Source organism: Macrotis lagotis, chromosome 6 (assembly GCF_037893015.1).
Source record: "Macrotis lagotis isolate mMagLag1 chromosome 6, bilby.v1.9.chrom.fasta, whole genome shotgun sequence".
NCBI classification, from domain to species: Eukaryota; Metazoa; Chordata; class Mammalia; order Peramelemorphia; family Peramelidae; genus Macrotis; species Macrotis lagotis.
In genome coordinates, this window is record NC_133663.1 from 74,238,708 (window position 1) to 74,253,352 (window position 14,645).

The 14,645-nt window shown below is 33.7% G+C and overlaps 1 protein-coding gene across 1 annotated transcript in view; it reads right to left on the bottom strand.

Annotated features, from left to right (window-relative positions):
* Positions 1–14,645, bottom strand: part of SPAG16 (sperm associated antigen 16) — a 1,328,678-nt gene that overhangs the window by 572,787 nt on the left and 741,246 nt on the right. The window contains exon 13 of the mRNA XM_074191443.1: positions 10,009–10,135. Within this exon, the coding sequence (XP_074047544.1) occupies positions 10,009–10,135 (127 nt within the window). The remainder of the gene's footprint in view (positions 1–10,008; positions 10,136–14,645) is intronic.

Below are 14,645 nucleotides of genomic sequence, written 5' to 3' on the forward strand. Positions count from 1 at the left end.
TTTAATAAAGCATAATTAATCAAAATAATGTATTTAGTTATATAGAGTTGAATTGTTCCTCCTCATCCTGGTAAGAATTACAAAATATGTACTATGGATTGCTAGGTTTAATTCTATTTCAGAATCCAAATTCAGTTTCTAGTTTTATCGTGGCACCAAGCATCATAATTAACATAAAATGATGTGATCAATCCACTTTTAAGGACAACTGGAATAGTGAAGATCCATCACCTTGGACATTGTAGGGGGTCATTCAGACACACAAGAAAGATGGGTGTGTTTTGCTTCTATTTTCATTCTCAGAGTCTAAGAGAGTACCTGCTCCAGAGTAGATACTAAATCAATACTTGGTGATTGATTGCTAAACTAAAATAAGATGGGCCAAACAATCATCATAAATCTAACTGAAATAAAAATTAAAGCCTTTGCTGATGTTAATTAAATCTATTTTAAAGAGGATTTCTTCTGTTTATTATAAGGGATTTTTTAGGATGGTCATACTTACTGCACAGAAATAAAACCAATAGAGAGACATTGCAAAAAAGGTAAATCTCTACTTGATTTAAAGAATAAAAAATTTAACAAGCAGAGCTATGGAAGGAGGGAGGTAGGGGGCCCCTCTCTCTCCCTCTAGAGGACTTCAAGAGAAGCCAGGTGAGACCTTACTGGGGGGGGGGGTGATGGAATCTAATGCCCCCTGAGACATTTTGCAATTTTGTGACTACTTCAGTTGAAAAGACTCCAAAGTCCATCCAGAGGAAGAAAAACAAAATAAAACAAAACAAAAACAAACCACAACCCTTCAGAGTCTTATGAACACTTTATAAAAATTATCTCTTATGTATCTTTTTCTTTTAATCATAATTCCTGGTACCAAAAATAACTAATTTGTAAATAGGTTTATAAAAATATGTATGTGCAATGCTAACCTGATTGTTGGCCACTGAGTGGAGGGGGATAGGAAAGGAGGGTGGAAGGAAATTTTGTAATTTAAAAATATACATGTGTGTATGGATGAAAATAAATAAATAAACAACAACAAAAAAGAAAAGGGCCCAAAACTGGGCACGGCATTCTCCGAGACTGTCTGTCAAGTTTTGGAGGGATTACAATCTTTTTACCCATGAGAGTATCAATGAGAATACTCAAGCCAAATACTGAAACTCCCAAAGGAATAACCTGTATCCATTAGCTCCTAGTGCCAGAGACAGAAAGGTATATGAAAATTTCACTTGAGAATGAAGTAGTTTGCAGAGCTATATTGAAATAAATAAACAGAATAATGAAAAAAATAACATATACATAAAGCTCATCATTTTCAGTCATTCTCATAATATAACCTTTACACTAGAATAGACCAAAAAAGGCAAAAAAGGAGATAAAATGAAGAAAGTATCTTGAGGAAGATTTTTTACCTACTGTTCTTATCATCCATCTTAAGGAAGATCTTTCATAAAAATGAAATGAACTTGGATGGGACATTGTTAGTGAGGAGCCCAATGATGAGGCTTATGAATTCTGGCACTGAAAACCCAGACCCCTCAGGTTATTGTTCTAATTCCAAAGGGTAGCTGTCTCCCTCTTGATGATTTAAACCCATGAATTTGAGTATAAGTTGGAAAAGTAGCTCCAGAACTGGATGCTAATCTTAGTGCATAATTTTTGTTTTTGTTCAGTCTGGTAGACTATCCATGACTACACTTTGGAATTATCTTAGCAAAGATACTGGAGTGGTTTGCCATTTTTTTCTCTAACTCATTTTGCAAATGAGGAATGGAGAGCAAACAGAGCAAACAGGGTTAAGTGACTTGTCCAAGATCACACAGCTAAGTAAGTGCCTGAGGCTGAATTCGAACTCAAAAAGAAGATTTTTCCTGATTCTAAGCCTAGCATTCTATTAATAGTTCCACTGAGCTGCCCACTGAAGCATAAATAAAATAACCAAATATAAATAACAATTTATTATAATGAACGTTTTCTGCTGAGGTGAAAGCAGAGACAATTTACTTTTGATTAATGTTTTATATTGATATGGTGACTATCCACAGGAAAGCATTACTCCAATTCAAAAGCTGTAATATTCATTAATATTACTCATAATTAATAGTGTTTTATTTATGATATTTCCATAAAATATTTTAAAAGAAATTAACTTACTTAGCTACATTGATAAAATTACATGAATAATTAATTGCCTACAACATAATTCCACCTTGTCTCCAAGGACATATTTCATTTTTTTAAATAATGAAGCATACTCAATTGTAATAAATACTATAAAGTAACGATATTCAACGAGAGCAAAAATGTCTTTTATATTACTAACCAAACATGTAAATATCATTTATTCTATCCTTTTAATATTTATATTTTAATATTAATATCACATACATATGTAGACATTTTATGATGTAAATCTTGCATTAGTACAGCATGTACAAGTATATATCTAAATGATTTATAGCTAAAAATATAAACATATCAAAGGTGCAAGCATAAAATGTCTTACTGACAAGGATTTACAATGAAAACAGTCTGGAGATCACTAGCTTAAAGGAGCCTAGTTTGGAGAACTATAGATAGGAAATTACTGGCTTTATTTGTGGTCTATGTTAGAAAGAGAGAAAAGCAAAGAATATGATAGCCAGATCTTGGTAATATGATGAAAAAATATAATAAATAAAGCAATGGTCTGAAAAGAGAAGAAAAAAAAGCGAAAGATCTATATTTTGTTTCTAAAAGATAATTGATAAGGTTATGAACTAGTAGAAATACTAAAGGGAAATGAATTCTGTCTCTCACCCCAAAAAATAATGAAAACATTGGAAATTTCAGATAGTTAAGGGTGATGTTCCAGTTATCAGAGAAAGATGCATTATGTGTTGTTATTTATATTTTTAATATCTGTGTTATTTCATTTATTAGAATATACATTCTTTCAGGAAGAAATTATTCAATTTGTACTTTATCTCTAGTACTCAGTACTTGTGTATAGTTAAATGGCAATGAACAATGGTTCACTGAATGAAATTGAATTACCACATATAGAATATAGCTAAAGATATATTTATATGTATATATGTTTGAGTATCTATCTATCTATCTATCTATCTATCTATCTATCTATCTATCTATCTATAAACACACCTCTCTCTCTCTCTCTCCCTCTCTCTCTCTTTGCCAGAAATAATACAGAGATATAACACATGGTATCTTACACTATCTCTCATATTCTCACACTCTCTTAAGAGTTCACAAATCCTCTTTCTGGAAAAACCAAAATGCTTAGCATTTGGTAATGAGGTCAATTCCAGAGATCAACAGAATTTATCAGAAGGGATAATGAAGTAGAAGAGAACCAGAATAACAAGAACTAAACAGGTTAAGCTTGCAGTCCTCTAAGGAGCTTGTTTTTTCTAAAAATGTGTCAGTTCAATATTTGATTTTCAAGTAAAATTAAAAAAAACACAGGAAACTCATTACCTGATAGAGAAATATCTCTAGACATGGTCCAGAAAGTAAGGCATGGGAGCCTGCTTCAGAGCAAAAGACAAAAGGCAGGTAACTAGAAAATTAGTCAGACTATCTTTAAAATTCTGTGATTATAGGGACATTCTTCATTCAATTCTGTTTTCACTATATAATGAACAATTTAACACAAGTACCTTGCAATTTTCACTGTGTTTGTTTAAATCACAAATGATCTCACTCTGTATAGCTCTAATGGTCTTTAGAATCACTGATATCTATTGGTGGGGTTTTTCTGTATTGGTTTTGGAAGGACAAACTAAGAGAACCTACATTACTTTTATTGCTTTTCATTTGATTGAATGAAAAGAAAAAAAAAAACCACACACTCCTTTCCTTTTAATTTTAATGAAAGAATTATTGCTGCTTCATAACCTTGTAGAGGAAACCCTGCATGCAACTCTGTATAACATGGCAATTTTGTATGTTTCTAAACCCTGCAAGCTGTTTTATAGCCCCTACTTGGTCATTACAAAGATTTATATTTCTCTGCTTATCCCCCCACAAAATTCAGAGCTGATCTGTCCAGTTGACTTACGAGATCTGACTTATGTTTCTTCACATTCATTATCTTTGATAATAAACTATTGAAATAGGTTAATGATTTAAGACTAGGATGTGATTAATAATGTGAAAGGAAGACTTAAAAGCAATTTATAGGGACACAATCCACTGTATAATTTTCACATTTCACTTTGAAAATGAAGGATTTCTTTTAATACTAACTGATCCCAGAGATGTGCAAAAATAATTTGTTCTAAATTTTACAATAATTAGGCTAAGTTATTCACTTTCTTTTTGGATCAGATTTTCAGCATAATTTGAAAAGTTCACTCTTTGAATAGAAAATAAGAAAATATTGTGATTAATATTTTAGCCAGCTATTGTTTCACTTTTATTATTGGCCAAAGCATGTGTCCCTTTACCACTGGAATCTATAGTACATAAAATTGTGTTTTATTTTGTAATCCCTCTTGGATTAAAACATAGGTGATAATTTGGTAGTTTATATTAGAATTTTATGCATTTTATTATCTATTAATAGCTAATTTAAGATTTGTTGTCAGAAAAACAAAACAAAATAATAAAAAAACCTTCTGAATAATTAGAGCTAGCCAAAAATAGAATTGTCTGTCCGAAGAGGTACATGGTTAAATGTAGAATTATTTGAATCCAACCCTCACAGGATCTTCAAGCAGATGCTGTATGACTACTTGTCAGGTATATTATATTGGGGGTTCTTTTGGGTATGGGTTGGACTAGATAACTGCTAAGACTTCTTCCTTCTTCCAATTTTCAACCAATGGGGGATTCTTTTTCAGAACCAAGATGCCCCTTCGCTTCTTAGTGACCATTTCCTAGCCTTTCTACTCTCCTTTTCCCTTTCCTCCATTTATATCTCTCCTTTATATTTTCCTTTCCCTTTGCTGTTTCAGAGCAGAGTTTAGTTGTATTTGGCATTTAAGGAGCTACTTAATAAAGAATTTTCACTCAATCAAATTCTGTGATTCCATGTGGTTTCTTATAAATAATGAGTTTGTCATACAATATTCAAAGTGTATTTAGAGTTTATTATTCTTGTTCTTTGATAGCATCATTATAAAATGACTATTAAAATGGAACCTTTCTCATTTTTCTCTATTCTTTGATTTTATCATCTCACATGAAGATTTCACCTCACCTCTAAGGTTCCATTATATTATCTATGCAGATGCCTTTCAGAGCTCTAGTTGTCTGTTGAACATCTAACTGGATGTCTTTCAGTCATCTCAAATCAATTCTACCTGCCACAATATCTCTCCCATCTGTTTGTTCTTTCTTCTACTGCCCCCCCAACTACTTCGACCTTCATCACCAGATAGAGCCAGGTCTGGAGTTGGGAAGGTCTAAGTTCAAATCTAGCCTCATACCCATATTCACTGAGCAAGTAATTTCACCTGTTTGTCTCAGTTTCCTCTATTGTAAAATGGAGATCATAATAGATTTTTTCACAGGATTGTTGTGGGAATCAAATGAGATAATATTTGTAAAGCAAAACAATTGTTAGTAGGTAAAGTTTATTCCTTTTCCCTTCTCTCTTGACTAAACTATTACAACAACCTTCTAAATGAAATCTTAGCTTCCAATTTCTCCCCTTTCCAATAAATTCCTTTCATAATTACAGAATAATGCTCCTAAATCATAAGTTTAACCAGGTCATTTCCCTGCTCAGGAACCTATAATAGCTCACTATTCCCTCTAGGTTAAAATACAGATTATTCCATATAGCCCTTAAATCCTTCCTGTGTTATACATATTTACCTCACACATAGACAAATTTTGATTTTACTCTGAAACATTTCAATTATTTTTTTCAAAATAGAAATAACCATAAAGTTGATATGATCTCTAACTGAAAATCTTTCCTAAATCTCTAACCTAAATCATCATTTTTGTCACGAAATGTGGATTTTCTTTGGCATAATATTAAAAATACTCTAGATATTTAAAACATACATGAAAAATCAATGTCACTTAGAAAATAATCTTCCTGTCAAGTAATAATACTTTAGCTTTTCATATAAGAGAATGGATACAAATAAGTGACATATATTATTCTTACAATAGCTAGCTAACTTATGGTGGAAGGAAAACACTTGTTTCATCAATCAGCGAAAGATGAACACAAAAATGATTAAAAATAGTTTGGAACAAAATTCTATGCAGTGCCTAGGTTCTAGAACTTTTAGACCTTAGCCTATTTTTGTAAATGAACAAAGAACTATTCATGATATCATTTTCAAACTGCTTTTTAAAAATATGTTAAATGGTGTTTTAAAAAACATTTTGCTTAGTTTTTCTTAATTTTAATTTGTGCTTTGAGACCAAAATCAACAAATAAACCATCAATTATACTCTACTTTTAGATTCTAAAACTTTGGGATGACATCATGTTAAATTTCTCATTTTATAGATGAAGAAAATAGGGCTATCAGCAATTAAGAACCTTGCTCCCTTCCAAGAAATGGTTAATAGCAGAGCCAAGATTCAGATATCTCTTATTCCAATTCCAGTGTTAATCTACTGAAACATACTGCCTCCCATAATAATAAAAAAAAACTGATCATAAAAGAAAATCTGGATTACAAAGTATATTCATTGTAAATTAAATACAACAATATAACAAATACACAATTTAAAAAGACAGTGATAAAAGGGTGGTAATCACTAAGTTTAATAACATGAGAATTGTAGCCTCAGAAATATACTATAAAAACAAATTAAAAGGAGAGAAAGAGAAATAAAGGAATTGAAAGGAAAGAAAATGTAATATACAATGTTATTAGTTAGTTGAGCACTAATAGATTGGGTATATAAATCCCTCACACATTTGATACAAATTTATTTTTCACCAAATAATATTTAATACAAAATATTAAGAAAAAATAACCACATTCATATTCCTGTTCATATTTTTATATAAATTCCAAATATAGAGAAGCTTTTTAAGTACTACTAATATTTCCTTTTGATCTGGATTGCTGATACTCTCTGATATTACCTAGACTACTTATAAGTATGAATGTTTGCTTTTTAATATGTAGTAATTTTCAAAATTACTGTGTATGTATATAACTTACCTACATTAAAGTCTAACTGGAAATAAGGAATAGGCAGCAAGAGCTATGTGGGTATTATGTATGACCATATGCCATGGAACATATGAAAACCTCTTTTAGCATAGAAACAATCTTTGAAACTTGGACTATACAGGGGTCTGCCACCACCAGAAGCTAATTTAATCTCTACTGTTTTACCATTTCACTTCTTTAGCAGTCCCTACTGGGCAATCCAAGTGCTACCCATAGAGCAAATTCATATAGGATCATAGAAAAGTAGCAGGAAGAGAACATAAAGGTCACAAGTCCAACATTGTAATTTTACAAATCTGAAAACTCAGGCACAGAGAGGCTGTGTGATTTGTCAAAGATCACATAGGTCTGAGGCAAAGCAAGGATTCAAATACAAGTAGCATGATCCTAAAACTTCTATTTTACCCTAATAATCTGAGGAATTGGAAAGGGTGGAGATTGTAGGTAATCATTCTCTCCACTCATACAGTCACCTCAGTCAAGTCCTCATCTCTTCCTGCCTAGATTATTTTAAAAGCTTCACAACTGGGTTTTTGTGCCTCAAATCTCTTACCACTCCAGTCTATCCTATAAACCAATATCAAATTAATTTTTTCTTCTAGGAATATGTGACCACATGGTTCCTCTGCTAAACTAATTTGAGTGAACTCTTCCTTCCTCTAGCATAAAATCTAAACCCTTCCATTTAGTTTTCAAAGTATTATACAGACTATCTCTCTAGCCTTGATAGATATTATTCCTTCTCCCATAGTTTGCATTCTGACCATGCTGCCTTACTCTGTCCTTATAGGTAACATTTCATCTCCTTTCTTCACATCTTTGACACTGGCCACCCCCTCCCCAACTCCCTATTCCTGGCCTGCAAGTATTCCTTCTCTCTACCTCTTATGGTCACTTTCTTCCTCTAAGATAGAGTTGAAGCATCACCATCTGCTGGAAGCCTTGCCTCATCTTGACTGACAGGCCCTCACTCTCAGACTACCCAGAATTTAATGATTTTGTATATATATATATATATATATATATATATATATATATATATATATATATATATATATATATAACATGTATATTTGAATATAATCAGTATTCTGATTAGACAAAAGAGCTAGAAGGGACATCAACAGCCAAAATCAAGAAAGGTGATTGTAATGGAACTGTGCTTCTTGTCCTTTACATAATGACAGGCAGAGTGATTTCAGAAAAAAACCTGGAAAGTCGTACAAGAATGGACACAAAAGGAGATGAATGGAACCAGGAGAATGTTGTACAAAGTAACAGCAGTATGTGTGTTCAGTGAAGAATCCAAGACAATCCCAACCAAATAGTGATGACCCACACTATCCACCTCCAGAGAAAGAACTGATTTTGTATGAATACAGACTAAAACATACCATTTTCACTTTTTCTTTCTTTCATTTTTCTCTTTTAGTCAAGTCTTCTTGTACAAAATGACTAATCTGGAAAGGTTTTATATAATTGCACTTGCATAGACTGGATCTAATTGCTTACATCTCAGGGAGAGGGAAGGGATTGGAGGGAGGAAAGGAGGGATTGAATTTGACACTCAAAACTTCCAGGTTGAAAAAATAGTTAAATAGAAGAGTTTCTATTTTATCCTTGGGGTAATAGGGAACCACTGGAGTTTAATGAGACAGAAAAAAGAATGGTGAGATCTTCTAGTCTCAAGGTTTCCATAAGGGTCAAAAGGCAGCTATAACTTTGAGATGATCATCTCCAAGAGCAGATCTATTGCTCCTGCACCCTGCTACCTACCCATACCTAGTGTTCAGAATGAACCTGAGAGTTGGCAATATGTGATTTTATTAGGAGAGCCTCAAGTATTAACCATGGGAAGTGTACTCTTAAGTAAGCAGAGATCAATAGCTACAAATAGCTTATATGCCTGTCCTGGTCTGTCCCATCACATGCGGAAGCATAAGCTAGCAGCCAGTAGGTTCTCCCTTATTTAATACTGTATAGGGGAGACCAGGAAGGTCCTGTTTAATTGGCGTGGAGCTGGTCCTTCCGTACGTGCATGCCCAGGCTCATAGCCTGGCAACCCAGGCTTTCCATTACTGTGTGATGACCCATATACAGGTGGCAAAAAATAAAATGGCATTGCCTATTGAGGAAATGTATAATTGGGGAAAGTGAGCAGAGCAAGTAGTGAGAGATGAGACAAATAATAAGGCTGGCAGCCTGAGGGTGGTCCTGGAGTCCACTGAAGGTTAAAAAATAGAGATGAGAATGAGATGTGGGATAAATCACATGTAGAAGACCAGTGGGAGGACATGGCAAAGACTAAAAAGAATGAGGACATGGAGAGCTTATGGTTGATATAGATAGAAGGAAAACTCACATCAATGAAATGTAGATAACACTGAATTTTAAAACGGCATTTTATTGCAAGTTGACACTCTTATGATTTCAGGAACACATTTTACTGTGAGTTCTCCCAGAGTCCTTTGTGTTGAATTCTAATGTTAATACAACAGGGAACAGAGATTTTTATTTTTATTCCTTTCACAGCACCTAACACAATACATAAGACAAATGCTCAATAAATATTTTGGAATAAATGAATCAACAAATAAATAAAGTAGCGATCATGCCCATATGTGAAGTTTTCCCATCTGCTTGACAAAAATAGAAAAGAAGCTTTCTATAATCTCCTAAGAAACAGGTCCAGGGATCCACTTAGCACTCTCACTCCCAATTCCTATAATTGATGGTTCAAAAATTTTAATTATATATATATATATATATATATATATATATATATATATATATATAATTTTTTTGACTAACTGTAATGCTTAGACATTTCCAAAGATAATTAACTTACCAATCTTGCATCCCAAATAGACAGGGTTTTGTCTGCAGAGCTGGTGAGGAGGGTGTTGGAAAAAGGAAAAAATTCAATGCTGTTGACTGAGTCTGTATGACCACGTAAGGTGTATCTGCATCGTTCACTGTAGATGGAGGGGGGGGAGACAAAAAAAAAGGTAAGAGCAAAAGTAAAACAGCGATTGAAATAGCAAACTTTTGGATGATAAAAAGATATTTTTCTTGAAAGTGAGGAAGAACTAAAAATAAACACCAAAAAAAATCAAAATGAGAGGAATCTGAAAAAGGACTAATAAGTAGCATGTTAGATTTCCATCCAAAAGTCACACCAGATTTTTTTCCTATTTGTTTATTTCTTTTTTTATTAATTTTTTTAATAAATGGGGCAAGAAAAAGAGATGGTCTCTGGACTATGAGTCATTCAGAATGTGGGGGGAGGGGAACATATTTTCCAGTGATATTACAGGAAACTTCCTCTAAACTATCCTGACATCTTGCCTGGGAAATAATTGAGCATGGATGTCTATAATCACTTTGTGTCTTTTGATATTTTATTAGAGGGTTGTCTCTCTTGCTGCCTTGTCAGTTCATCAATATTAGTAATGTTACTTTTTATGTATTTTTATTTTCAAAGTATGCTTTAAAAATTGTGGTTAGCAGGAGAGGGGTTGAAGAACCAATGGGTCACAGCTTCTTTCTTTTATGCCCTTCTTCTAATGCCAGATGTAAAGATTTGCTTTTCATCTTCTCCTACTCAGTAGTCCAACAAAAAGAGATGATGGCAAGGTGTTGATGAGAAAGCACAGTAATCGAGCAGGATATGTCATTTTAAATGTGACTTCATGAGGACTCTGGAAAATTCTATAAGAAAGATGTTCAAATGAGGGTGAAATGATTGCTGGGAACATTAACTAAAACTTCACGGAAGAGGCAGAACTGGGGCTTGGCCTTGAGAAAGGAATAGGTATCTGTCAACTTTGGGGAAGGAGAGGGGAAATAGGGAAGGGGAGGCAAAGGTCAGCCCCTTCCTATCCAGACATTGCTCATTTAGCACTTTTGGGAAGCTAGGATGGACCAAGAACTATATTCCATGTGAGTACCTACTGTGTTGGGGAGTGAAAAGAAAAAATAACACTGGTTTAAGCTAGCAATAATTTTATTTTATTAGGCTAATGCCCATATTAGAATACTGTCATCTAATCTTAGAAATCAAAGAAGATGAAAAAACAATATAAAATGTATTCATCAATGTTTTGTTTACTTTTATATTTTCAACAATAATAACTTATTAATGTCAATACATGTACATAGCTCTGAATCTCTAAATTTTAGTTCTGGAATCTTGTGGCAGATAGTTTCCTCACACTTTTAATCATGAAATAGGTTCTTAATTCAGTGAACAAATAATTATCTTTCAAAGCAAGGTTTTAAGCATTGACCTATTTCATCAAATACCTCTTCTCATCAACAGATACTTGTTCTTATAAAGAAAGTCAGGAGAGAATAGATTTTGTGGGGAAGATAAGTTTTATTTAGACATTGTGAACTTGAAGTGCCATTGAACAAAGCGGAGACGTCAAGTCAACAGTTGAAAATGTTGACATTGAGCTCAAAAGAGAGACAAGGAACTGAAGCTAATGATAGCTCTTTTGTAAAATATTTTACCTATATTATCTCATTTTGTTCCCATAAGAGTCCTCAGAGGAAAGTCCTATCATTATCCCCATTTTATAGATGAGAAATTAAGGCTGAGAAAGTCGAGGTACCTTGTGCCCATGCCCCAGTTAATAAATATCTGAGGCAGAACTAGAACTCAGTTCTCCCTAACTTCAAAGCCTGCACTCTATGTTAAATTTATATTTCTATTCTCTTTATCTAGGCAGCAAAACAGAATAGAAATATAAATTCAACACTGATCTGCACAGTTAAGAGCTGAAACCACAGGACTACAAAAGCCTCGAGGTATAGCTTATGTTGTGACTATTGGGTAGGAGCAGGGGAAGACAAAGCAAAACAAAATAAAACAAACAAACAAACAAAAAAACAAAAAAAACCAAACACTACTGCAGAATCATGAACTCATAGAGCCGTAGATAAGAACCTGGAAAAGACCCCAGTGGTTATGATATTCAACACTTTCATGATGCAGAAATTGAGACTTAGAAGGGATTTATGATTTGATCCAAGTGCTAACATAGCTAGTAGCAGAGATAAGATTTGAATCCAGATAAAAAACTTAATATCAAAACAAATTAATGTCTACACAGTCATAAACAATTAATATGTTTCTATTCTTAACTGTTTCTATTGATATATGTGAAAAATATTCTTTATATATTCTCTATCAAAGATTTGTTACCTTTCAAGCTATTTTGAAGGATATTCATTTGTTGTGGGAAGTTACAAATATTTTACTGAGCAATTATAATTTATGTAGTTTCCAAATGGCAAGTAAAAGATATGTCTTCATTTAGCTTAAGGGAAGAGAACACTACACAGACAGGGGAAATAAGTACATTTGTCATGAATCACTGGCTTAAGGTATGGGGTGGGGGGGCATCCCAGGCAGACAGACTGCAAGAACAGACTTGTGAGAGATTAATTAGCTGCCAGAGCAGGAAGGCCCATTCAGAATTCCTTCACAAGGTGAAAATGGACTAAAGTGATGGACCATGACAGCACTGGAAGGGAAGGGAATGATTTTCACATTTCTATCGAAAACATAAACACTGAAGCCGGATGCAATTTTCTTTGTTTCCCTTTCTGTGGTCATCCTATTGTGCAGAGATGAACTGGCTCATGAGTCATTTTCCCCCTCTCTTCACTTCCCTCCTGTATTATCCTCCATCTCACCTTCTTTCCTTCCTCTCTTTCCCCACCCCCAGATTTAATTTATTACTCTGCTAGCTGAGTGATTACTATTTCTTTGAACCTGCAACTGCCCATAAAACAATGTCGTCTACTTTCCAAGTTGACATACACCTTCATTTAAAGTCTGTTTCTTGTACATTAGCTTGCTGTGGGAGGAGAGAATTTTATCTAAATGCTCCACCTTTATGAAGAATCAGCTAGTAGTGTGAAGCAGAAGTCTTTTGTTTAATGTTTAATAAGAAGTTAAGTATTTAGGTACTAAATTGTATTTTTAACATCTCAGGTTTGTACCAAAATGCATTTGTACCAGAGTGGTGGCTTAAATAAAATGAAGATTACTGGTGTCTAACATGATCTTAGACATTTTACATTTTGGCTGTAGAGTAGCCGATGAGGATAATGAATATTAAGAGAAATCACTGAGGACTGATGTTAATTTGAAAAGGAAGAAAATGCTATTGCTTCTTAAAAATCCTTCATTCCTTGATGCAAAAAATACTGATGCAACTAAAGTAAGCTAGAAATGCTAATGATATACTGTGGTGCATTATTTAAATTAGAAATTCAAATTAAAAAGTTTCTGTGGAAAACTTAAATTTGAAAATCAAACTTGAGAATGAGTAAAATCTTTCCAAATCCACATATTGAACTTTATGATAGTTAATGTTAGCAAGATCAAAAAAGTCATGACTGAAACAACTGAACAACAGAACAATAGCATCTACCTCAGTGTTATGAGAATCAAATAAGATATTGAAATAAAACATTCTGCCATCCTTAAAGCACTATATAAATGGAAGCTATTGGTGTTTTGTTCCACTGAATGACTGAGTTATTGTTACTATAACTGAAATTCAGACTTATGATATTCCCACTCTTTGTAAATATTTCAATTCTTACCAGTGTAATCTTGCTTTAAAAAATAGAGAAGTTCATAATATATTTCAGAACTATATCCATCCAAAAGATTAAGGATTGCAGTGCTTAAATAACTATCTGGAAAACTAATATCTAATAACTTGTTCTCTGTTCTTCTGAGTTCTATTCTGGCATGGACAGCTGCCTACTAGCCATGTCTAGCTTGATATTCCATAGGCATTTCTAGCTCAATATGTTCAAGTGGAGCTCATTCTCTTTCCCTCATAACATATACTATCATACCTTGCAATCCTGGAGTCATCCAGAGGTGCTCATTCTCCCTTCCATATATCCAATCATCTGCCAAATCTTGTCACTTCTATCTCCACAACATTTCTCTTGTTCAGCCTGTCCTCAACCCCTCAAAACCACCATCTCCCTTCTAAGTCAGACAGTGGAGCCATTGCATGAGGATGCCTGATGCTATTTGTTGACTTATCCAAGTTCTTTTGTATTTTTATTTATTTTGTTAAACATTTCCAAATTCATGGAATACCTGGAGGGTTGACTACTCTTCCCTAGACCATTCCAAGAACCTCCTAGTTGCTCTCCTTGAAGAAGTCTCTCCCTCTCTAATTCCTTTCCGCATAGTTGCTACCGGTGTATCTCAAGCTTAACAATTCCCTCTTCTACTCAAGAAGGACTTCTTTTAGCTCTTGAATCATAAAATAACTCTCCTGTTTGATGTTGAAACTACCTGACTCCAACCTGCCTTTTCAGGTTGATAATACAAGACTATCTATCCTATAGTCTAAGGTATGGCAAACTAGCATTCTGCCAATTATGAGCAATATTCTATTTCAAAATACCATAGCTTCACACAAGATGGCTCTCATGTTCAGAATT